Genomic DNA, 27,672 nt, shown 5'->3' on the forward strand with positions numbered 1-27,672 from the left:
TCTAACCACACGATAGAGTGGCAAAACGGCTCCATGCCATATCTGGATGACTACTACAGACATCGTTGATTCAAAGAAGCCACAATAGTGTTAATAACCGGCGGAAACCTCAACAGAAATCGGGGTACAATCCTAAACAGTTCGTGGAAAAACCTAATCCTCTCTCTAAATCAATCTGAACTACAGCTAGCCAGTAATCACATTACACGTTTACAACAAACACGCATGCATGATAATGAATAAGAACAATAAGTCCTCTCTGTCATGCAAACGTGTAGCTTTAGCTACTAGTTGGTTTACAATGTTTTTTATGTTCCTTTCAATTTGCATTTACTAGTTTTTATGTCTTTCCGTAAACACCTTGAAAAAGCCAGACAGTTTGCTGGTGAAACTGGTAGGCTATAATGTAAGTTTGTTTGTAAATGGTCAGTATTAAATAAGTTTGTATTTTAATTATAAAACAACCAAATATGTTTAGTTTAGTCACCATTGCAGTTCAGTATCACTCTTAGCTGTCTTTCAGTTGAAATGTATATCGTCATTGGCAATCCAGAACAGGGTACCAGTTGGGTTCAACTCCTCATTGAATTTGGAAATGATTGGAAATCAATACAGCTTGCAAAATCATTGGAAATGATTTTGCAAGCTGTATTGATTAGTGAGATTGGATGCCAGTTTTTAATGTCTGTGTAGTCTCTCTTCTTTGGTATCAGTGATGCTTCTGAGGTCATGATGGATTGTGGGAGTCCATTAAAGTAGTCTTCTTGCAGTGTTTTAAGAAGTTGTCCAGAATCTTTTAGATGGAGCCACAAAATATTTTTTCTCTGTCTGAAAAAAAAAACATACCAGACAGCAAAACTGCATCTCTGCAATTTCACTACAAGATGGAAGCATCACAGAGAAGACCCCAATAAAATCACTTCCTACAGTACTACAAAAATGCATATATGCTCTATAGGTACATCTCTTCTTGGCATTCATGAAATACTGAAAGAAACAAAAATAATTTTTGCAACAGATCAGAACCACCCAAATGATTTACATGTGTTTGCTGCGATTTAAGTAGTGCACCCTTTGCAGATAATTCTAAACAATTTTCCATGGCTTGGAAGGCTGAGTGCTATTCAGAACTTTCTTTTGAGAGATACTGGAATTCTTCGACTTGTCAGTTGCTAATGTTCCTGTGTTGATTTTTCTGGTGACTGTAGATTGCATATGAGCCACCATGTTTTCATTGATTCTATATTTGCTTTTGAGTGAGTATCAAAGCCTGAATGTTTATTACATAATCTGAATCTTGCAGAAGGGTATTCTTGAAGATCCAATATGCACTTCCTGATTTGGATATTTCCAAAGAGAATGAAAGTTGCAGCTTGATGAAGCAGTGATCTGAGATGTAGGAAAGAATGTGTGATTGGTCGCTTTGATTGCTGACCTCCATATGTAGGACCTCTTATCTGGATGCTGATGCTGAAATATGTCAGTGAGTTCACTATTGTTTACCAGTGCTTGAAGTGTGTTTATTAATGTGCTACATTATTCAGCACATTGAAGTCTGCCTTTTTCTAAGGCAAGAGTGTAGTTAGTTAATAATAAAGTTAATAAATTATATTAATTAAAATATATAAAATTAATTAATTAATTAATAATTTCAATAATTTTGAAATTATAAATTTGTTTTTTCATTGTTAGGCCAAGAACTTTTCAGACCATCCTTGTATGTTTTTCAATAGTACCAAAATTATTTAGATTTACATCAAAATATTTTAATTATAAATAATTAAAGTAAGTTTAATATATTTTTATATGATGCTACTGAGTAATTTGCTCGATTTGCATAATTGAAAATTTTTAAATTTTATTTGAACAAAATGAACTTTATGAAAAGGAAGGTAGGGAGGGAGATATTTCTTTCTTAATGTTAATACCAAAAAAGAATAACGTCTCTTGGTTACATATGTGTATTGAAATATACACATAATATAGTTAGTCTCCTGCTATTATGATATGTTCTTGGTCAGTACTGGAAAGATGGTTTTGAATGACGTCCAAGATTCGTGATGCCAAAGCATCCTGCTGTGGTATGTAGATATTGAATACATGCAGGGTATAATGGTTAGGTGCTTTTATGTGAGCATATAAGGCATTTCCTGATATGTCTGCAATCACATTCAGTTTGTAGGGAGATTGATGATGGATGCCTAAGCTAACCTCTGCTCCATGGTGTTGTTGGATTGCAGAGTGATGTAAGTCATAAGGCCACTCTGCCCATTTTCTAGAGAAATTGGATGAAGAGTTGATATTTGTTTCTTGCAGAAGTGTTGGATCTAAATGATATTTCTTCTTGTCTGTGGACTATTCTATTTCATAAGGCAGAGGTACATCCTCTTGCCCTGAGAGAAAAGGAACAATGACATTGTTTATGAGAAGGCCAATTATAGTTGCATCTAATATTGGTCCTGATATTGTGTTTGCAGCCTATTAATTAGGTAATAGATATGTTTACACCTGTTGACCTCTGCTATAAATAGATAGATCTACTGATGATAGATAGATAGGAGAGAATAGATTCATATGTTTATGTGGAACAAATCATAAAATATGAAATAAAAAGTACAACTAGACTGGATGGCTTTTTGAGAAGATAAAAGATGTTTTAGGTGATATTCCTATTAGTTTGAAGAGAAATGCTTTCAAACCAATATGTCTTATTTTACAGTTATATATGGCAGTGAAACTTGGAATTTAAATCAGGATATGGTTCACAAATTGAAAGTTATCCAGAGAGGAATGAAAAGGGGTATTATCATTGTGACACATAGAAATAGGATACCCTTTTATTTGATTAGATCGAGAATAAGTGTATACAGGACACAAGGTATATTATGCATTGAAAATGGAGATGGACTAGACACATTTGTAAGATGGCCTAAATTATTAATAGATTGGATACCTTTGGATAGGCAGTAGGCAAAAGGTGAAAGTGTCATGACTGTTGGAATGCAGTGGATGAGAAAAGCTGAAATGAGATTGGAATGGAGAAAATTGAGGGGAAATCTTTGTTCATCAGTAGACTGATCCAAGTTGAAAAGAATTTGACATTTCAATTTCTTGTCTGTGTAGTTGAAATTCTGGTGTTAACAACACTTTTTCTGCCATATGCACCTTTATGCTTTAGAATTTGATGGTATAAGAGAGAGGTGAGCAGAAGTTGTGTTCGATGGTCTTGATAAGGGACCAGAAAGTACATCTTCCATTTGAACGGGAAGCAAGTTTTCTGCCATTGGCCTTTATAAGTCTGATTTAGATTTGCTCATGATTGAAAAATTGCATGCTTTGGAATAGGCAGGGTAAGAAGCAGGAGTTCTTAATGTGAGCCATCTGTGATAAGCTGAATTTTTTTTTCTTCAGCTACTTTTATACACTTTCTATTGAACCAGGACTTGGCAAGTGGACAAATATTTTTGGATTGAATGAGGGATCAAGGCCTTCACTTGTGAAGGTAATTTCTATGATTCATTCAGAGCAGGTATTAGGGTCAAATAAGTGGAAGCAATAGTCAAACCAAGGAAAGGAGGAGTAGAAGTAGAGATGTCAGAAATTATCCCAATGGCACCTTTGTAGTTCCAGAGGATGTGAGGTCAGCAGTTGTTTGAGGAAGGGCATTCTGTGAGAGAAGAAACTTGTACAAGATTGTGGTCTGAGATGCTGAGAGGAGAGATGACCTCTTCAGTGTATCTGGAAGGAGAATTGGTCAAAAACAGATCAGAATATTTGGGGAGTGAAGAGAGCCATTATGAATTTGAGTGGGTAGATGTACGATTTGCATTAGGTCGTTACTAATAGCAAAGACTTCTGCTTCTAATCCAGCTTTGTTGGTCAAGTTGGAAAAGGGGGAGGGGGCAGTTGGATTGTGGACATTGAGTTCACTTGGAAGATGACCTCACTGTTTGAAAAGCTGGCTTGCAGTGGTCAAATTTCATGGAAAGGAATGTGAAAAGATCTGTTCATTATCAGTGTTCAATGACTGATAAATGCTACAAATGAATGTTACAAAATGGGGCAAGGAAATCTTGAGACAGAGAAGGTCAAAAGCAGCGGTTTCTAAATTAGCCATTTTCTCCCAGCTTCTGTCAGATCTCACAAAGGCACAGGTGTCATCCTTGTGGCAAAAGGAATCATGAAGTGTATGGTGTTGACATTGGAGGTGGATGGTAGTAGATGTTGTTATCTGTCAGGAGTAAAATGTCTTGTCTTGGAAGGCTCCAAGTGATGGTTCATGTCATTTATGTTCGTGTTGATACCACAGATGTTAGTAAAGTGGATTTGAAAAGTGAGTTTTTAGTGAGGAGATTCTGGTTTGGTTTGTATGTTGTGATTGGTTGTAATGTGTCAATTTTTTTTTTAGTTGGAATTAATTTATGAGGGAGATTAATTTCTTTTGCAGTGTGACTGCAAAAGAAATGTTAATAAGAGTCTTTATAAGTTTAATCATGATTAGATGGAATGATACAGTGGGAAGGTGCTGTGGGAGAAGACAGACTCTTAGACCATTGATATCCTTGCAGGAAAGTGATATCCACAGTACCTGATAATTAGCAGTTGGTTGCATGTCCCATACCCAAGCAGCATAAACTGCCAAATCAGTGTTTGGCAGCAAGAAGTTTCCAGTCATGTTTCACTAAAGCAGATTATTTTGCTCATCTTAACATAATACTATGCTGAGAATTGTGCATCATTTTTGTCCAAATTATAATCACAAAATCATTATACATTTTTTGGGACAAACATCATTCTGGTATTGTTGTGATTATGTAATTTGTTTTTATGTTTGATACATCATATAAACGTTTTAGAGATAGCCTAATATAAAGTTAACTTTTACACTACATTTCATTTATTAAAAATATATTTTCATTCTGATGCTTTTCAGCAGGATGTTAAAAGATTTTATTATAATTCTGAATGGAGAAAAAGAGAGGGGAAAAATGTGGAAAGTGTAGAAATTAATCATGTTGTTTGTGAGGTGTGAAGTTGTATAGTTCAAGTGAGTTTGTGGTTTGGGATCTTGTTTATAATCATAGCCACTGAGTGAGCCTGTTTTGTAATCCCCCCCCCCCCCCCCCGCTCTTAACTACAAATGACTAACCCAAAGTCAAATTCATATATATTATTTTGATTAATAGGTAAGTGCGTAGAGTTCACAGACAAAAGGACTGGAGCATTTGCTGGTGATACTTTTTTTACTCATTAATTTTACTTTTTGTCGCTCTGTACATTATCTCTTTTAATATGTTGTCACTGACGTTTATAGACATTCAGCTCATTTCACATGCATAAGTAATAATGCAACTATATCTCTATCTTCCTCCCAAACTAAGTGCTTAGTGTTGATAATAAACATTAAAAAGTGTTATACCAGCATCACTCAGTTGTGCAAAGAGGAATGAGGTTATTTGTAGACTTCATCTGATTTTAGAGGGCACGATGAGAACTGCATTATTCATCCCAAATATGGACAACTTAACCTATCAGTATTTTGGATATAAAAACATTGATACATTTTGTGCATTTTTATGATGTTAGAATAGAAAGGTAAAATTTTGTTCATCCAGAATTAGTATCATAATTTATTTTTTCTCTCTCTTGTATAATAAGTAAAAAAAAAAAAAAATCCTTCTGTTTACAGATATCCAAAAATTATAAAAAGAAAATCTCTTGTCAGGCAGTATGGCCAAGTAAATGTTTCTGCTTCAGAACTTCCAGTAAATCTTTCTCTACTGATACAAAACCTTCAGGCATCACTTCGTGCAGGTGAGCAAATTTGCTAGTTTTTAAATAGTAGATAGTCTCTTTTTTGGAATTAAATGTTTATATGTGCGTACTTCTAATGTTTTCATTGCCAAAATGAAGCTTATTAGCTCTTTATACTTAAGTAACTTAATGGTTGCACCTGTTTGGAAAACTCGTTCACAGAGTATATAAGTTCTTTTCGCTATACACTTTGGTATTAGGTCTAGCTACTCACTGATGAAGCCTCAAAAAAGGCTGAAACCGGTCTGGGTAGTGACCTCCCTCCATAATGTAATAACCGCATACATTTCCTAGGAAATGTGTTTTTACATTATGGAAAATACCTAAGAATAGCGATCTGAACTTTCCCCACCTTTGCAACGAGTCGTCCGGTATTGTACTATGTACTAGGGTCACTTGCATTAGCTCACGCTAAGTGTTCGCCGATACTTTATAGTTTACTATATTCGGCAAGAAACTCTCTGATTCCAATCTTTGAGTTTCTTATTCGGTTTTAAAACTATGTGGGATTTAATATCCCTTAATTTAAGTAATGTTTTCATTGCCGAAATGAAGCTTATTAGCTCTTGCTACTTAAGTAGCAAAGACATGTTCTAGTAGACTTGACTGACCATAGTTTTGGCAGCATATGTATTTTTGTGTTCATCTATCAGGATGGTAGCAGATCTCCCCGTCTCACCATAATGCGATGAGTTTGCAAGAACAAGGAACCTTGTGAAAACATGGAATAGAGAAGGGAGGAAGTAGATCTTTAGGAGAGTGGAGAAGGAAAGTCAGCTTCAAATGAGGTTTGAAAGCGATGCAGAGATTATATTTCTTTAAAGTTCTGGCTATTTTTTGTAAAGTGCCCCAGATATATGGAATAGGAATGGCATTACTATTGTCTGTGTTGAGAGGGATGTGAGGAGATGGAAGAGACAGATAATTTGTAGATCTTTTTGGCATTGTAACTATTGGACAGGGAATAAAGGTGAGTTCTGCTGGTGGAACACAGTTGGAGGCTCTGTTGACAAGGGTTTTGGTCACACCATATTGTTGAGAGGGGAGGATGACGGGAAAGTTTATGTTTATATCTACCTGTTTGGGTAGGTTTTCTATAAACTGCAAAAGAAAGGATATCATTGGGCAGACATGATTAGAGATCTGAAAAAAAAAGTCAAGCTGTTATTTTCTTTTTCAATAGGGAACTGGATTCTGGAGTGCTGACTGTTGAGGCAGAGGAAAGAGTCTAATGTGTCTGAGTTTATCATGAATACAAACCAGTACCTAAGCCTAAATACTCAGTAATTTCAGGACACTCTTACACCTCTCTTTCCCCCCCCCCCCAACTTGGCATCATTAGAGTTAGATCCTGAGGAGGTCTACTCATTTTCATGAGTACAACTGCAGACAATTGACTGAGTAGTCCTCAAGTGAATCTGGAAGTTCCTGATCATGATGGCACATTGATGACAAATGGCTTTGTAACTCAACTAATTCTTCTGCTTTCTACCTATCAGCAAGGGTTAAAGTTATCCTTCTGTAATAATTCTTTTTTTAGTACTTGATATCATCATCATCAAATTCCTGCCATGTACCCTCAAGGAGTGTACAGGATATGATTGTACTACATGAAAAATTTACATCATTACTAACTTCCTATCTACAATTTTCCTCCAAATCAGTCTGTTACTTGTCAAGACTTCAACATTACCAGATCTTATATTTCTATCATCTAAGACACTTTGTACCGTATCAGTCCACATATATCTTGGTCTTCCTCTGGGTCGTTTTCCTGCCAACCTGGCAGAGAACACTTGTTTTGCTAATCTTTCCTCGCCGATTCTGTTTAAGTGACCATACTACCTGAGATTAGCTCTTCTAAAGCATTCCTGGATGCTGACAATGTCAAGTTCTTTCCTAACATTCTCGTTTTTAATATGATATTGCCATTGATGCCATCTGTTCACACCACTAATCTTTCTCAGGACTCTCATATCTGTGGTCTCTAGTCTTTGGTCAAGTGTTTTACTTCTGACCCAGCTCACAGATCCATAAGTTAAAACTGGTTTGAACACTGTCTTGTATACAGCTAATTTAGTGTTCCGACTAATTTCTCTCTTATTCCATATGAATTTATTCAATTGACTTCCTACCATACCAGCTTTGTTGATTCTGTTGTCTATTACCATATTTAATTTACCATCTTCACTAAAAATTGTGCCTAAGTAGCTGAAATGTTTTACTTGTTCCACAGGTTCTCCATTCACAACACAGTTGACATTTTCAATGATTCTGCCTATTTTCATTGTCTTTCTCTTTTTAATGCTGACCTTCATATTATATCTATTACAACAGCTGTTCAATTTAGTCAGAGAATCTTACAGACTTGTAGCGGATTTATTTAGAAGTATAACATCATCTGCATAAAGCAAAGAGCTGACATTAACATCTCCAATTCTGATATCATGTTTAATACCACTTTCCTTCATAACGTGATCCATATAGATAATGAATAACAGAGGGGATAATGTACATCCTTGTCTCACACCGGATTTAACATTAAACCATCCTCCTATACTTCAATTCTAACTGCTGACTTACAACTCAAATAAAGACTAACTATTGCTTGATATAATGCCCCATTGACACCATATAACTGTAGTGTATTGAATAGTTTCTCCCTTGGCACCTTGTCATGTGCCATTTCCAAATCGACAAAATTAAATACAGATCTTTGTTATATTCCCATGATTTCTCCACTATTTGTCATAAAGTGAAGATCTGATCGGGACAGCCTCTATTTGACCTGAATCCAGCTTGTTCTTCACCAAGCTTTTCTTCCACAATTCTTCTCAACCGTTTCTCAAGTATACTTGCATATATCTTACCAGGAACACTCAATAGAGATATACCTCTGTAATTCTCACATTCAGTTTTATTTCCCTTTTTATATATATATATATAGGTACTATGAGAGCTCTACTCCAATCATTGGGAATTCGTCCCTCTGTCCAGGCATTCTGAACTATGCAGTGCAACCACTGTAAGACTTTTATACCACGATACTTGAGCAAGCATTTCTGGTCGATTTTAATCTACTCCTGCTGCCTTTCCACATTTCATGCCTTTGATGGCTTTTTCTACTTCAAGTATGGATATGTATTCCTGACTGCATGCCTGGTCAGTGTTTTTTATCACTGTGCTGTCATCACTGCTTGTTTCATTTAGCAAATTTTCAAAGTAATTACCCCATACTTCAAGGATATCTTTTTCTCCCGTTTTCATTTCACCTTTATCATCTATAACTCCTTTTACAGCACTCTTTCTTCCATTCCTAAGCTTCTTCAACAACCTCCAGAATATTTTGCCACCTTCTTGATATTTATTTTCTATGTTCTTGCCAAAATCCTCCCATGACTTTTGTTTAGCTAGTTTTACATGCTGTTTAGCTTTCTTACATTTGTCTCTGTATTCTCTAAGAGCACAGGCTGACTTATTTGCCAGGAACTTTTGATATGCTTTCTTCTTTTCCCTTCACTGCCTCTTTAACTTCCTGTGTCCACCATGGAGTTCTAATTTTTCTATCCTTGCAGACAACTTCACCACATTCCTCTCTAGCTGAATCAATCAGGATTTTCTTCAAGGCTTGCCACTGAATCTCCAAGGTTTGGTTCTTGTTCTCAAACTCTTTCATTTTTCCTTCAATAATCTTTGTGTATTTTAGTCTACAGTTCTCATCTGAGAGCTCCTGAACTTTTATTCGCTTTAAAACTTTCTTACATGTTATTCTTTTCAATATGAAATTCAGTTGTATCCTGCTCAAGACTAAATAGTGATCACTTCCAATTTGAAATCCTCAGTACACTCTGTTGTCCTGCACCAGGGAGAAAACATCACTATCAACAATAAATAGTCAATGAGACTTTTCTTATGCCTTGCCTCTTCTCTCCATGTGAAGTTGTGTACATTTTTATGTTGGAACATGGCGTTAGTAATAACCAGTCCATGTCTTGATCAGAAATCGAACAGGTATTTGCTATTATTATTAGCTTTGCTCTTTTCTCCAAATTTTCCCAAAACAATTTTGTATGTCTGACAATCACTTCCTACTCTGCTATTTAGATCCCCAACAAGCACCAACTTTTCCTTTTTTATTGTGTCTGTAGCCTTTCTGTAGAGCCTCAAAAATTCCTCCACTTCTAACTTAGTAGAACCTTCTGTGGGACCATAGGCACAAATAAGTCTCATTGTCCAGTTCCCCATTCTGATATTTGCCCACATCACTCTACTTGAGACTGCCTGCCATTCAAGAAGATTAGCCTCATATTTAGTGTGGAATACTATGGCTATCCCTTCTTTTCCTTGATTGTCATTGCCTGAATATAACATTTTGTATTTATTGCTCAGAAAGATCTCACCAGTTTTGGTCTTTTTTGTTTCAGTTACCCCTATTATGTTGATCTGGTACTTATCTAATTCCTCTGCTAGCTCCATTTCTTTGCCAATTAGGTTCTTATGTTGACAGTACCGATCTTGAACTCTGGTGATGTTGAGTTGGGGTGTGTTTTCAGATTTGTTGCAGTAGCTGACTTTTCACTGTTCACCCTGGTTCCCTGGCAAAAACAACAGGGGCCTTGTTTAACCGGGCGATGCTCCAGCAGGCATGAAATTTTGTAATGTTGTACCATCATATTGTATTTTGGTTTAACCAATAAGAATACAATTTAGTCGGCTAAATCCCAAATTGCCAGCCCATCCTCGTTCGTTCAGTATCCTGGTAGATATCCAACAGGGTGCACCATGAGAAGGTGAGGATTGGACATTAGGTCAGAAGCCCTGGTCGGTTCTCTGCATTCCTTTAAAGGCTATGTGGAGGTCTCTTCTCAGTTATGTTCTGCTGTAGTACACCTTCTTCTTTGCAGTTAAACCTTTGAGATATTTTTGGATGATCCTTAGTCTGAAGTCTTCCTTTCACTTTGTAACCTAGTTACAATCAGGAACATAGGGATAAGCAAAAAACCAAGTGATTTAATCATTCTGCAGGATATCTGCATCACCATTATCAACTATTGCCCTGCCCACTTTTGTATGGTCAGTGAACAACTGAATATTCCTCTTTAAATCATTCTGTATATCATTAACATACAAATTTAAGAGTAGTGGCCATAGTACAGAGCTTTGGGGGCACTCCATTAGTAACCCTCATTCTTCTACCCCTCCACAATATACTTCTTTCTGTCTCTCAGCTCCCCCACCCATCCATGTCACCTGCTTCACATCCATTTCCATTTGCTCCAACTTATGTTTTTTAATGTGATGTTCTGCCAGATAACTTTCCTTTGTAAAGTCCAGCAGTGCATCATATAGGCATTTCCGTTATCTAATTCTGCTATCACTGTTATAAAATGTGAGTAAATTACTAAGGCTAGATCTACCTTTTACAAGCTGTGCCACCCACTGCAGAGTATCATATTCCTATACACTCATTTCTGAATTTTACCTTTAACTAAATTTTCCGATACTTGAACCACCACTCTTGAGATATTACTCTGTAATTTTGTAACTGAACTATTTCTTCTGCTTCCTACCATCAGCACTGGTTAAAGTGATTCTTCTGTAATTGTTCATTCTCTTACTTTATAACATATCTAAAAAATTCTTTTGGATTTACTTTGGTTTGCATAGCTAATTTTCTCTCATAATCTGATTTTTCCTTTCTTACCATACTTTCTTGCTTGCACTTTGTACTGCTCAGGAATATGGTAATCATTATTTTCTTCTTGATATTCCCTTCACAATGCTTTCTTCTTCTTCTTCTCTTCCCCCTTTTTTATTTTCATATATTGCTACTCATCCACTCAACCTCTACTTGGTTTATCCTCCTAACCCTGGGTATGCAGTCTGATACTTATTCTCTGTAGCTTTGTAGCTTTTAAAGCCATGGTACTGCAATAATCTGTCTCCTAAAGCTGTTATAATTACCAGCTTTGTAGCTCAACATACACCCTTTCTTGACAGAGAATTCCACATTTAGCAACCTCCCAGAATACAACTTCATGGCTAACTTTTCCCCAGTTGGAGGCAAGTGTCTGCTGTGGTTATGAATGCATCTTCTAATGCTATTACCAGATCCAGCACTCTCAAAACGCTTGCCCCTCTGTGATATTTTGTTTCAGGTAATTATCTTTGTAACTGTATAAATTCCATTTTCATCTTGCCATGTGTTTTTTCCTTCCTGCAGTCTATGTCCCCATAGTTGAATTTCCCCATGATGATTGCTTGGTCTGTGTTCATTGTGCTAATCTACCAATGCATGGCATCTTGTTGTGGACTCCCCTAGTCTGTAACAGCAGCCAACAATATATTTTGTCATATTGGCCTCAGTCTTGCACCAGATAGCCTCAAATGAATCATCTGCTTCCAGTCTAAAAGCCTCCTTAATTTCTATTTTTGTTGAACTTCTTCAGCTATAATCAGCAATATCCCTCTGCTCATCCTGTTCCCTCAAGCTCAATGAAATAGAATACCCCTTACATTCTATCCCTGTAACTTTTTTTGTCAATTACTTGCTGATGCCAGTAATTTTCCCAAGTCAGAGCTGACATCTTTATTTCTGACACAAGTCAGTTTTCCCAAGTCAGAGCTGACATCTTTATTTCTGACACGTTTGGTATTCTCAGATTATTACATGCATTTCAACATCCTCCTTGTGCCCACTGTTATCCTTTGCATAATGTCATTACCAACCCATTCAAACCTGCAAATATTCATTTGACATTGCATAATTATTTCTGTACACATATACTCATTTGTCCTTGGGTGACTGAACTCACACTTGACTGCATCCCTTCTAGTATTTCTAGTTTCCTGATTTTGCACTTCCTACCTCTCACTGAACATATTCTCTCTAAAAATCTAACTCCAGAACCATTCAAATATAGTCCATCAGGCATATACATGTTCTTTCATCCATCAAATGCATAAATTTCTTTCTCGATTTCTTTTTTGAATTGTTTGTATTTTGAACCTTACAGCATCTACTATGAGCAATTCTATATGCATGTCAATTTTATATATCTGTCTTGCATTATTATTCAACTTTCCTCCATCTTTACTTTAAGATAGAAAATAGAATGGATTAGTGTTGATTTAAATGCAAATTTTCTCTATGGATGACATGCTAATAGATAAATTCTAGTTAAAATAATTTTGTTGCTGTGGAATGTAATTTTTTCCCCTGTTAATCACTATATAAATTCATGAGAAGGGTGGACTTTTTTTTAAAGTTTTAGTCCATGTTATCATTTCACTTACTAGAACTTCACCACTTTATAACAATAAGAATAACAACTCTCAAAGCTTGTTATTGTTCTTATATTTGTGAATAGAACCTTATTACAATAAACCTCTGCATTAAGATCAAGTGTTTATTATCAGTATTCTTATCTGATAATCATATAATATGTGTGATAGATTTGTGGATCATTAAAAATTTAAATAGCACATGCAAAGTTTAATTGTTAATTTTATGAGAATATATTTTTTTCACAATTTACTGTATTTCATTGTTTTAATAAATTTCTTCATACTTTTTAGGGGAACTTACACAGAAGGGATTTTTGAAAAAAAAATCACAGCTAATTGCTGATTATATAAATATGTTGAAAATTAAGAATTCTTCCATCCCAAAAATTATATATGAGGATACAGAATCTCAGTTGGAAACATCAACTTTGAAATCTTATTCTTTGCCTTCATCAGTTAAGTTTTTAGCTAGTAATAATCAAAGCACAAGTGTCCATCCAAAAGAAGATGAATTTCCGAAACAAAAGCACTACCAAGACTTATACAAGGAGACTACAGAGCATATTCCTATTCCATATGCATTTAAGAAGGAGTTAGATAAAGCCAAAGTTAACATTATAAGTCATGGTAATTTGACAAAAAGCCCTAATATGAGAAAATTGAAAGGTCTAGAAAATAGTAACTCCTTGTCAAAATTCTTCAGACACAGATCTAATTGGGTGAATAAGGTAACTGTCATATTTCCTTTTTTTTCTAATATTTTTGCAATAATTAATATATTATAAAGCAATCTAGTCTACTTCACATAAGCTGTGTTTTATAGTTTATGCAATACTGTTCCGAATTGACTAAATTCACCCTGTATGGACTAAACATTTATGCATAAATTTGAATTAAGAGTTTGGAAATTTTCCTAATTTATTATTCTCTATTAATTATTATATATTAAAAATATTAAAAAAGAATCAAATTTCTACTTCTTTTCTTGAAATTGACTTCACTTAGATTTGTTTAGTCAAATTAACTAACTCTTTTATTGTAATGGAATTTTGAAAATTTGTACATACAAAAATCACATTGTAAGTATCATCAAATGCTTATCACCAAATCTAGGATTAATTGAGAAGATGAATATAAGGAAATTTTGAAAATTTGTCAGCAAATTTTTATATTTTTACTATTTTTATCACCAAATATAGGATTAATAGAGTAGATTAATATATAAAATATTATGTAAATCTATTTTGAGGCATGCCACCAGTCAACTGAGATATTTCTGAATATACATTCAGTGTTATATCAATAATATATCAATTAGTACATCATTTCTGCTGTATATCTACAAAAGATATGCCAAATTTTATTCATTTTATTATGCCCTATACTTCAATTTCTGACCAAAAATTAGTACGGGCAGCCCTCAGTTTATGACGGTTCAATTTACACCAGTTCATAATAACGCTGGATGCCTGCGCAGGCTTTCTTACTGTAGTGTGGTACTGAGAAATGACACTAGCAGGCACTCTAGTGTTTGGATGTTTAACGAGCTACCACGACGTATATGTATCAAACCTAGTTTTACTGTTTGATTTAGGTATAGAATTAGGTAGATTGTGAATCTACCTAATTGTTCTATTTATTTTTTTTAATATACATGCATATTTAAATTGATAAAGTACATAATTATATGCCACATCTGATAAAAGAAGTGCAGAAAAGTTATCAGAACTTGGTGTTAAGAAGGCGCGGAAATCAATTGCACTTGAAAAGAAGATGGAGGTGATTCGAAGCATGGAAGATGGGCAGACACGTGTTAATGTCTGTAGAAGTATGAACTCACCTCCATTGACTGTTACTACAATTATGAAAAATGTAGATAGAATAAAACAGTCTGCACAACATTCTACAGCAGTACTAAATGCAGAACATGTAAGTTATAGCAGGAGTAAACTTCATGAAAAAAAATGGAAAAATTATTATCCTTATGGATGGATGACTTGAATCAGAAAAACATTCCTCTGATGCAGGCTGTTATAACTGAGAAAGCAAAAACAATTTTTAAGGATCTTAAAAAGACAGATGGAGGCGAAGAAACATTTTTAGGAAGCAAAGGTTGGTTCATAAACCAACCTTTGCTTATGTGAGGTAGCAACAGCTGCTTTTCCTAAAGAATTTCAAGACTGTGTAGAACAAGAAAGTTATTCTCCTGATCTCATTTTTAATATTGATGAGACTGGGCTCTACTGGAAAAAATTGCCATCACACACCTTTATTTCCTGTGAGGAACGTTCTGCTTCAGGTTTTAAAGCTGCAAAAAATAGACTCACACTTTTGTTGGGTGCAAATGTCTCCGGAACTTTGAAGCTTAAACCAATGTTGGTGTACCATTCACAGACACCATGGTGCCTTCAAGGGTCTAAAAGCCATGCCGCCGGGTCTGTTGGAAATGGAACAAAAAAGCTTAGGTTACACAAGACATTTTTATAGATTGGTACACAAATTATTTTTGTCCTACTGTGCTTTGCTTCTGTAAAGAAAATGATTTGTCAGCCAAGGCATTGCTTCTCTTGGATAATGCCCCTGGACATCCTCAAAACCTTGCTGAAGTTAGAACGCCATTGGATGTCAAGGTTGTTTACATGCCTCCAAACACATCGCTTTTGCAACCGATGGATCGGGATTATATCAATCTTCAAAGCCTATTACCTCCGTATAACATTTATAGAAATGGTAAGAGTCTAGGACACTTCAGGAAAAACTATTAAAGACTATTGGCGGTCATTCGATATTTTGAAGGGCATTAACAACATCAAGGCAGCTTGGAACGAAGTGTCAGCAAAGTGTTTAAAAGGAGCATGCCGAAAACTTCTTCAAGCATTTACATGACTTCGAGGAATTAGAGCAAGAGGAGAATGTTATTGAAGATGTTACCAAGCTTGTGCGAGAGGTGGGATTGGACGATATTACAGCTGAAGATGTGACAGAGGTCTTAGAGAGCCATGATAAACTGCTTTCCAATGTAGACTTAAAAGAATTAGCCGAACAATTAAGTCAATATCCAAAGGAGGAGAAAGAAAATGAAAAAGATCCTCTGAGAGATATAAAAATGGCCGATTTACAGCATATCCTTGCACGCATAGAGACATTGGCTGATGAACTCTGCAAAATGGACTACGATTGGGAATGGAATGCAGACGTAAAAAGGAGTGTAATCGCATCTATTCGCCCTTACATTGAACTCCTTAAAGAAAGAAAAAGAAAATCTAGGCAGTTAACACTGGATAATTTTTTCAAAAAAAATGCAGTCATCCAAAACCAGGAACTTCAACATAGAAATATGTAATATCTTTTCGAAGTTTCATATTTTTTGTATATGATTTTTTGTTTTCGTTATTAATAATTTTATTTTAAGAAATATATATGTATGTATTATCAAAGCTTTAAATATAATAATGTTACACATACTTCATGTGCATATTTTTTGACTGCACGGAACATAACTTTGTACCTCCCATTAAAATTGGCTTCATTTTACGATGATTTGGGTTACGCCCATTTTTTCAGGAATGGAAGTGAGGCATAAACTGAGGGCTGCCTGTATTAAAGTAAATTAAATTTTTCAAGATTGGTTATGTAAGGATATATTGTAAGGAATCAGTCATGAGATACATTGATCTATCTCATGAGAAGTTACAGAGTTTATTTTTCAAAGAAACATCCAAAAATGCTCAAATGTGGAGGTATAAAAGTTTTGCAGTGTTACTCTGAATAATTCAGAACATCGATTTCCATATGATTGGAGTAGGGCTCTTGTATTTCCCATCTGTAAAAAGGGAAATAAAGAAGAATATGAGAATTACTACAGACAGATTTTTCTTATATGTGTTCCAGGTAAGATATTTATGCAAGAATACATGAGAAGAGACATAGAAAAATTATGGAAGAAAAACTTGGAGAAAAACAAGCTGGGTTCAGGACAAGTAGAGGTTGTCAATGTCAGAATTTCATTTTATAAGGAATAGTTGAGAAATCATAGCAATATAACAAGAATTCGTACTTAAGTTTTGTAGAACTGGAAAAGGCATACAACAAAGTGCCCAGAGAAAAGCTTTTCAAAACACTAATGGAACATTACACTAAACAATGCAGCATTGATATTTAAGTTATAAGTTAGCAGTTAGAATTGAAGGAAATGAAGGAAGAGGATTTCATGTAAAATCAGATCTAAGACAAGTGGGCACACTATCTCCACTCTTATTCTTCATTTATATGGATCGCATTTTGAAAGGAAGTGGCATTAAACTTGAATTAGAATCAGATATCACACATAGCTCTTTGCTTTATAAAGATGATGTTGTAATCATATCCATTGCAAGTTTCTAGGATTCGGTAACTAAATTGAATAACAGTAACAAATTTTGCATGAAAATCAGCAATAGAACTTTATCTGCATTCTCAATGGAGAACCTATAGAACAAGTAAAATATTTCAGCTATTTAGGCACAGTTGTTAGTGAAGATAGCAAATTAAATATGGAAATAGACAACAGAACAAGCAAAGCTGGTATTGTAGGAAGCTAGTTGAATAAATATATATGGATAAGTGACAAATTATCCAAAATATTAAACTAGCAGTACACAAGATGTGTTCAAATCAGTTTTAAGTTATGGATCTGAAAGTTGGGTTAGAAATGAAACACTTGATCAAAGACTACAGCCCACAGATATGATAGTGCAAAGAATTACAGAAGTGAACAGATAACAGCAATGGGCAGAATCATATTAAAAATTAAGATATTAGAAAGGAACTAGACATTGTTAGCATTTAACTTGGCACGAACAGAGCTAATTTAAGGTGATATGATCACTTAAACAGAATGGGAAAGGAAAGGTTAGCAAAACAGGTGTTTGATGCTAAGATGGTAGGAAAATGACTATGAGGAAGGCCAAGATCTTGGTGGATTGATTCAATCAGAGGTACTCTAGAACAGTGGTCTCCAAACTTTTTTGATTGCATACCCCCAAGACAGAAAAAATAAATAGCGCGTACCCCCAATTGATTGAGAAAAAATCTGTTGTAATAAGTATTATAAAGAGGAAATATGCCTTGTATCATCATATAATAATTAAAAACGCTACATATTTTTGCATATTATTTTTATTGTTAACAGCTTACAAACATATTTATTACAATATTTAATGTGAACAATGGCCTTGCATTTCTTTCATAATTTCTTGAAATTCTGGTTTGATGGCTTCTGATACTGCGATACGTTGCTTCTTTAAATTATATGTAATGATTTCTATACGTCTACCAATAGTATTTGCTGATAAGGGAATACATTTTAGTTTATCTGCATATTCTTTTCCATGGATTATTTCTACATTTTTATGGCGGTTGGGAGTACGAGTGTTTCCTCAATGGTGTGTGGCTTTTGTTTTTTTTTTTTCAATTAAGAATGCAACCTCAAGAGATGCCTCCAAATATTTATCGATAATTTTAGTGAATTTTTTTAAGTTGTTGGATTACATTACATGTCTTCAAATATCGTTCAAAGAATTGTAAAGATTGTTCATGTTCAGGATGTTTAGTTTTTAAGTGTCTTACTAATAATGATGGTTTCATACTTCCATTACATAGCATCTCATGACACAATACACATGTAGGACGAGGTTCATTGTTGACTATCATCGATGTAAATCCTCATTTCAAGTAGTCTTCTTGATAATTTTGAACTTTCTTGGACATGGTTTTGTTAAGTTTCAGATTAATGTTTTTATCACTTAATTTGACTGATAACGAACTTGTTTGAATAGAAGAATCAATCCTATCTTTTCCTTGTTGTTTGTCTGATGTAGAAGTACTATCATAATTATCTTCAATTTGCGGTTTCTTTGGAGGAAATTTTTTTAACCATTTATCCATTTTATGAGGGTTAATTTGTAAAATTTAAATATAATTCATTTGCTATTGATAATATCAAACACTTTTAAAAAATGTAAGCAATTTTGATAATATTGATTCACTATTTCTAGTGTAAACGTAAAAGTAAGCACAAAAAGGCGTTGGAATTGCACAGAAACAACATACACTAAAAAATCGTTAAACTTACTACTAATAGTCAAATAATTAATACAACTGTGGTGTCATCTGTAGATAGCAGGATAACTAAGCAATTTTCCTTCTCTAGTTGGACTTGTCAACACTAGGATGCTCTACAAACAATGGCAATGATAAGAAGTAAGAGATTTACTCCCTAGTTTTAAAAAACATGACAGCTCTCCCACGGATGATTATGTGTGCAAAGTCGCCCAATGCGTGCTACTCGCAAATTTAAGTTTACAGGATCTTTATAACGTCTTTGTCTATATTAGATATATGTTTAATTGATGAAAGAAAGTAATATTCTTTATCTTTAATTAATTGCTTAATTTTTTTCCTATCAATATAAAACTTTTTTTGACGTATCTCCACGTATCGACTCACATACCCCCCCCCCCCGGAGTACGTGTACCACACTTTGGAGACCACTGCTCTAGAAGACCAAAATTTCCAGTAATTACCATTTTTCTGACCTTCAAAACAATGACCCTTCAATTAACAAATGCTTGCATGTCTATTTTGGAGAAATTGCCTTCTTATTTTTTGATAGGCTATGGTGTTTTTTTATTCCATTATTTTCATTGTATTATTCAACAATTTTAGCCGATTTCGCTGTCCAGGAACAGCATTTCTGGAACAGCACAGTATAATTGTATTTCAATTATCCAACCCTTCATTATCCGAATGGCAGATTGCCTTCTTGGTGTGGTCAGATAAATGGTAGATTACTGTAGATATGACAATATTGAAATGCTGACAAGTAATAGACTAATTTTGAGGAAGATTGTTGATTCGATATTAGTAATAATGTAAACTCACTAGATCTGAGAATTAGGTTAGGTTAGAAATAAGGCAGTTGCCAAAAGACCAGAGACCACAGTTATGACTAATGAGAAAAATGAGGGTAGTAAAAAAGATGTCATTAATGGCAGAAAATCATATTAAAAAATGAAAATGGAACATGGCATTGTTAGCATTCAGGAATGAGTCAGAACTAATTTGCAGTGGCATTTTGTTTCTACAGAATGGTAGAAACAAAATTGGTGTTTGAGCTAAGAGCAGGAAAAATGATTCCAAGGATTACAAAGGTCTAGACAATTTGATGCAGTTAGAAATGCTTTAGATGATAGAAATATAAGATCTGACAATATTGGTATGCTGGTTACACTAATTTGGAGGAACATGTTGATATTAGATAGTAATAATGTTAAACTTAATTGTTTAGTACCATCATAGTATTCTGTATACTTAATATGTACAGGATACCAGGTACTGTATAATATGTGTACCCTTGAGGGCACATATCAGGAATTTGATAATATCCATGTTGATTTCTTAAGTAATTTCTTTTTTCTTTTATGATAACAATAAATATATAACCTTATCTTCACTTTTTCTTTTGTGAATTCAATCACAAAACTAAACAATCATGATAACAATAAACATTTTAATCTTATCTTCACTTTTCTTTTGTGAATTCAATCACTCAAGTTACTTGGAGAAATTAAGAACTATCAGTAAATATTTATAAGGAGCATTCTGTTTTTTAAGAAAGTTGAAATTAGTATATTTTTAGTTTAATTAAATTTTATATTTTTTATTTTATTGCTAAATGGTTATTAATCACTTGGTCTTTTGATCATATCACATCAGTTGTTGCCTTATTACAACCAATATTTTGGAGAAATTGCCTTCTTATTTTTTGATAGGCTATGGTGTTTTTTTTATTCCATTTATTATTTTCATTATATTATTCAACAATTTTAGCCGATTTTGCTGTCCAGCAAACAGCAAAAAGTCAGTTACTGGAACTAATCCCAACTCAACATCAGCAGAGTTCAAGATTGGCACCATTAACATAAACATCAATGGAAAGGAAATGGAACTAAGAGAAGAATATCCCACAAGGACCATATTTTCCTTTTTTTTGTTTTGTCAGTTGCCTTCTCTGATACCTTGAAAAATTTCCTCAGTTCTTCCTTCTTAGAACCTTCTATGAGATCATAGGCATATATGTCTCATTGTCAAGTTCCCCATTCTGGCATTTGCTCACATCACTACTTGATATTGCCTGCCATTCAAGATCCTTGTATTTAGTACTGAATACTAAATAAAAGGAGTATTGTACTACTTTTCCCTGATAGTTATTGCCTGAATATAACATCTTATATTTGTTGCTTAAAAGGAATCTCACATGTTTTTTTTCTTCTTTGATTTAGTAACACCTATTATGTTGATCTGGCACTTATCTAAATCAAAGAAGAAATAAACAGGTGAGATCCTTTTAAGCAACAAATATATGATGTTATATTCAGGCAATAACTATCAGGGAAAAGTAGTACAATACTCCTTTTATTTAGTATTCAGTACTAAATAAAAAAAAAAAAAATTAAAAAAAAAAGGAAAATATAGTCCTTGTGGGATATCTAAATAGCATAGTAGGAATTGATTACCAGACATACATAAGTGTTTTGAGAAAATTTGGAGAAAAGAGCAAAGCTAATATTAACAATAAATATCTGCTGGAGTCCTGTTCAGGACACGGACTAGTTGTTACTAACCCACATTTCAACTTAAAATTGTACACAAATTCGCATGGTGAGAAAATGCAAGGAAAATTTCGTTGAATATCTTATTGCTGATAATAATGTTTCCCCATTGTGTCAGGACAAAAGAGTACACAGAAGGTTTGATATTGGAAGCAAACGCTGTTTAGTTTCGAGTAGAATAAATTGAATTTCACCTTAAAAAGAAGTGTGTCTGTGTGTGTGAGAAAGTTTTAAAATTAATCAAAGTTAAGCAGCTTTCAGATGCTTAGCTTTGATTCATTTTAAAACTCAAATACACAAACATTATTCAAGAAAAAATGAAAGAGTTTGAAAACAAGAACCAAATCTTGGAAATTTACTAACAAACCTGGACGAAAACATTGATTGATTTAGCCAAAGATGTATGTGGTGAGGTTGTCTGCAAGGATGGAAAAAATCGGAATCCATGGTGTACTCAGGAAGATAAAGAGGCAGTGAAGAAAAATCGAGGTTTCTGGCATGTAAGTTAGCTTGTGCTCTTAGAGAATATGGAGAAAAATGTAAGAAGAGTGAACTCTTCTTACAATCAGAAATGATGCAGGTGATATATGAAAACTGAAGATAATGATACTCTAGATATCTAGGATAATTACTTTTGAAAGAAATTTCCCTTCCCCACTCAGTCAAATTCATTAGCTGTCTCTATTGCTCCCCTAATGCCACCAACCACTCTGATCTCTTTAATTTCCTCTCCTTGAAAATTGATTTTCTCCAAACCTTCTTCCTTAAAAGCGAAATCAGAACTAGATAAACAAAAGTCATGTGGAGATTTTAATGTCTACAACACCAGCTAGCTTTCCTCCTCCAGTTGTACAGATCTAGCAGCAGAGATGCTGAAGTATTTGTCATCACTAACAACCTTACACAAATTGTTCACATGCCAACTAGCAACTTTGTTACTGCCTGATCAGCAGATCTACTCACACATATCACCCATCTCTGGACAAATGCCATGGAGAAATTTGGTGAATCTCAAAACATTTGACTGGGTCTGGCACAAAGACTTACTAAGCAAACTCCTATCATTTGGTCTCTCTCAGAACTTATGCAACCAGCTTTCTGTCTGGATACACATTGTGTGTGATGGTGGATGGTTTCTTATCCTCTCGCCATTCAAATAATGCTGGGGTTCCACAAGGTTCTGTTCCCTCACCAACCCTCTTCATTCTATATATATCAATGACCTACTTCAGTTGACCTCCAATCAGTACACAATTTTGCAGATAACAGCACATTGCACTCCTCCCTTTCATTTGATAAACCAACTTACCTCAACCTATAAAACATCAACCACCACTTCCCTCAATTTTGATCTCCAAGTCAGTGGTTTGGATAACTTGGCAATTTCAATGCTAGTAAAAGCATTGAAATTGCTTCTGTCTTATTTCTCACAAAAAAGAATCATTATCTCCCGGTATTATTTTTGACAACACTCAAATTTTCAGACTAGGTGAGATTTCTCTTCTTGGAATCACCCTGACATCAAGCCTCTCCTGGCATAAACACATCACAACCATTGATCCTCGGCTTCTAGAAAACTAGGATTTCTCTTTTGCTCAATATGTTACTTCACCTCTGAACAGTTGTTAACCTTATACAGATCACAAATCCATCCCAGTATTGAATACTGCTCTCATTTGGAGTAGGTCCCCTAAGAGATCCCTCAAAATGCTTGACTCAATACTGAGGAGGGCAATTAGATTGATTAATAACCCATCTCTTACCAACTCACTCCTCCCACATTCGCACAGGTGTTCGGCTTCTGTAATATGTGCATTCTCTAAATATTTCCATGGCAAATATTTATCTGAAATAGAAATAGCATAGAGCCTCCGTTGCTCAGTCGGTATAGACGAAGCCCTTTGGTCAGAAAGACCCGGGTTCGATTCCCATAAATGAGTTGAGGAATCTTTATCTGGTCTCTTTCGACTAAAGGTTAGTTAGTCCGTCTCATACAGAGGTAGAGGATTTTTTTCACCCGGAAACGCGACTTTTTCATCACTCAGAACAGGCAATCCAGCCCCATGAACACACACGGATTTACGGTCATAAAATATATATAAATATATATATATATAAAATAAATTTCAGCCTTCTTTTCTGTCCACTGCAGGATGAAGGCCTCTCCCATTGCGGGAGGTTTTTTGGGTCTACTACTTCCGTGGTGACCCAGTCCATATTGGGAGAAGACAATTACAAACATCCATGCCTACGTGGGATTCAAACCTGCAGCCTCTTGGCTGGAGAGCAGATATGCTAACCACTCGGCCAACCAGGCCAGCATATATATATATATATATATATATATGACTATCTGTTATATTAACTCGGAATTGGGATATGTTCATATTTTATATACTGACTTAGATCCACGAGTTAGAACAAACAAATTTATTCAAAACGCAACATGTTTCGTTGGAAAGCCGACTTCTTCAGGCATAAAGAAACACAGAAAGCAAATATAAAATACTATAAAGAAACATTGTGTCACTGAAATTCGACTATTATAAACTTCAGTTAACTTTGAACTGGAGCTACAGTCCGTGTTAAAGTTCTATTGTTAGGCATCTGTGCATGTGTGACTTCACGAGTACGCCTATATATACATGCGCGCGCGCGCGCACACACGCACACGCACACACTTAAATCCCTCATTAGGAGGGCTCAATCCCCCTACCCAAAAGGGACAGGGAAAAAGGAGGAATCCCATATGAATAAATAAATCGGAAATAGCATCAATAATTTCCCTACTCAGTACTAAGTCTGTTGGAACACATGCAGATGCTATCAACATCCCTTCACAGTATACCTTGAAACCCACAGAACAAGTTTCATTTCTTTTTCCTTCATCTCTGCTACCTCTGTATTGTCAAACAGTCTTCCCCTGATGTGTTTCCCAAGGAATATAATATACAGGCTTTTAAATCAAATGTAAACAAGTTTCTCCTTTCCCAATCCACTATCCATACGTGGTACTAATGTACTATAGGTTGATTAACCAACCTCTCGTGTATGGGCTCAACATAATAAAATAAAATAAAAATTAAGTAATCAGTGACAGCATAGTGGTAGAAAACATCTAACATGAATACATATCAATACTTGAAGTAGAAAAGCCATCAAAAAACCTAAATTAGGGAAAGGCAATTGAAGTAGATGATATTCTGTTGGAAATACTCAAATATGGAGATATAAAACTTGTACAGTGGCTAAACTAATAATTCAGTAGGCCTGGTTCAGTGGGTTGAACTCTGAATGATTTTAATAGAGCTCTCATAGTGTGTGCATTGTTATGTTCCATCGCGTCGTTTCTGACTCCTGGCGACTCCATGAACATACACTCTTCATTCCGATCTGTCTCTCTTCAGAACCTCCAAGTGCACTCCGGTTGCTTCTTTAAATGCATTCACCCATCTAATTCGTGATCTTCCTCTTCTTCTGCTTCCATCAACTTTAGCAAGCATCATCATCTTCTCCAGACTATCATTTGCTCGCACAATATGTCTGAAGTATGACAATTTTTGCTTGATGATCATAGCTTTGAGGGAGCAATCTGGCTTTATTCTGTCTATCACTAATTTTTTGGTTTGCTTTGCGGTCCATGGTATTCTTAGTAAGCGTCTTCAAAACCATAATTCAAATGCATCTATCTTCCTTCTTTCACTCTTTCCCAGGGTCCAACTTTCACATCCATACACTACCACAGGGAATACCATTGCTTTCACGATTCTGATTTTTGTTGTGAGGCTAATATCTTTATCTTTAGAGATCTTGGTTAAATTTGTCATTGCTTTCTTTCCAAGTAATGATCTTCTTCTAACTTCTTCAGTACAATAACCATCTTTATCAATTCGGGATCCTAGGAGCACAAAATTGTTGACTGCTTCCATTTTTTCCCCATCTACTTCAAAACCATTAAGTTCACATGTTGCCATAACTTTTATCTTTTTAAGGTTAAGTTTAAGACCATATTTAGCACTTTCTTCTTTAACTTTCATAATAAGTTCCTCCAAATCTTCTTTGCATTCTGCTAGCAAGGTGGTATCATCTGCATACCTCAAATTATTAATATTTTTTCCACCAATTTTAATTCCAACTGAAGACTCCTCCAGCCCTGCCATTCTTAAAATGTATTTGCTGCACAAGTTAAACAGGGATAAAATACATCCTTGTCGTACCCCTTTACCTATTGTGAAATACTCAGTTTCTCCAAGATCTGTTTGGACAGTAGCTTCTTGTTCATAATAAAGATTCCTCAGAAGGATAATGAAATGCTCTGGGACTCCCATTGTTCTTAACACATTCCACAGTTTCACATGATCTACAGAGTCAAAAGCTTTGCTATAGTCAAGGAAACAAAGGTAGACTTTCTTGTGATATTCCTGTGCTCTTTCTATTATCCATCTCACATTGACGATTTGATCTCTTGTTCCTCTGCCTTTTCGAAATCCTGCCTGTTCATCTGACATTTCTCTCTTCATGAATGGTTCCAGTCTTTTCTGAATGATCTTAAGTAAGACTTTACTTGCATGAGAAATCAGTGCTATAATTCTGTAATTTTTGCACTCTTTTGCGTCGCCTTTCTTCAATAAAGGTATATAAACTGATTTTTTCCATTCCCTAGGCCATGTAGTTGTGATCCAAATTCGCTGACATAGAGCTGTTAAAATTTTAACTACCTCTTCTCCCAGGGCTTTGAGCAGCTCTATGGATATTCCATCTCCTTCTGGTGCTTTCTTACTGGATAGCTGTTGTAATGCCCACTTCACTTTACTCTCCAGTGGTACTGGCTCCTGTGTATAATCCTGCTCTTCAAATTTCTCAGTAATTTTCGAGTCCTTTCTGTAAAGGGCTTCTGTATACTCTTTCCATCTTTCTTTGATGTCCAGCTTCTGTAAGATATCCTTTGTGTTTACTTTTCAATATTTGTCACCTTGGCACTAAACTTCCCTTTTAGTTCTCTGAAAAGATCTTTTGAAAAGATCTCTTGTTTTTCCTTTCTTGTTTTGGTCTTCAGTTTGTTGGCATTCCTGATTAAAGTATTTTTCCTTGTCTCTTCTGGCTTGTCGTTGAAACTCTACATTCAAATGCTGTACTTCCTGCAAATTTCCCATGACCTTCATTTTCCTCCTTTCCTGAGCAGTTTTGATGGCATCTTCTGACAGCCATTTGGACTTCTTCTTCTTACAAACTGTTGGAATATTCTTCTTTGCTTCTGTTTTAATTATATCTTTAATCTCTTCCCATAGTTCATCTGGTTCTCTTTCACACAAATTGAGTGTGTTGAATCTGTTCTGTATACTAATATTGTATTCAGCTAGTATAGTATTGTTCTGAATAATATTGTATTCAGCTCTCATAGTAGCCAGCTATAAAAAGAGAAATAAAACTGAATGTGAGAATTGTAGAGGAATTTTCCTTCTGAATGTTCCTGATAAGATTTATGCAGGTATTATTATTATTACATCACACCTCCACGGAGTCCAAAGACTCATTGAGGGAGGGCATCTACTCTACAACTCTTCATCTCACTACTCCACCAACCTTCATCATCTAACACCAACGCCATCTACCGCCGACTACCACCACTAGTACATTCACAGACAATCATAACATCCATGCCCATGGCGGGATTCGAACCTGCAGCCTTTTGGCTGGAGAGCAGATACACTAACCACTCGGCCAACCAGGCCAGCAAAAATAAATCTCATCTTCTTTATACCCTCTTTTATCTTGCGGTGTCGAGGATCTATTAATCATCGGACCTCAAACCGTTCACAGGATAAAGCGGTCAGCCCCATGCCCTGGTGTATCCTATGTCCTGTAGTGTTCAGTTCTCAAGGCCGGTTTGCCTGCTTTGCAGGATGAAAAATCCCAGGAT

The 27,672-nt window shown here is 35.2% G+C and overlaps 1 protein-coding gene across 1 annotated transcript in view; it reads left to right on the plus strand.

Annotated features, from left to right (window-relative positions):
• Positions 1-27,672, plus strand: part of Gnptab (N-acetylglucosamine-1-phosphate transferase subunits alpha and beta) — a 281,886-nt gene that overhangs the window by 201,769 nt on the left and 52,445 nt on the right. Inside the window, exons 15-16 of the mRNA XM_090393683.1 lie at positions 5,690-5,814; positions 13,393-13,829. Coding sequence (XP_090249809.1) covers positions 5,690-5,814; positions 13,393-13,829 — 562 coding nt within the window. The remainder of the gene's footprint in view (positions 1-5,689; positions 5,815-13,392; positions 13,830-27,672) is intronic.

The sequence above is a fragment of the Typopeltis vanoorti genome, chromosome 6 (assembly GCF_054136105.1).
Source record: "Typopeltis vanoorti isolate ZY-2024b chromosome 6, IOZ_Tvanoo_1.0, whole genome shotgun sequence".
Lineage (NCBI taxonomy): Eukaryota > Metazoa > Arthropoda > Arachnida > Uropygi > Thelyphonidae > Typopeltis > Typopeltis vanoorti.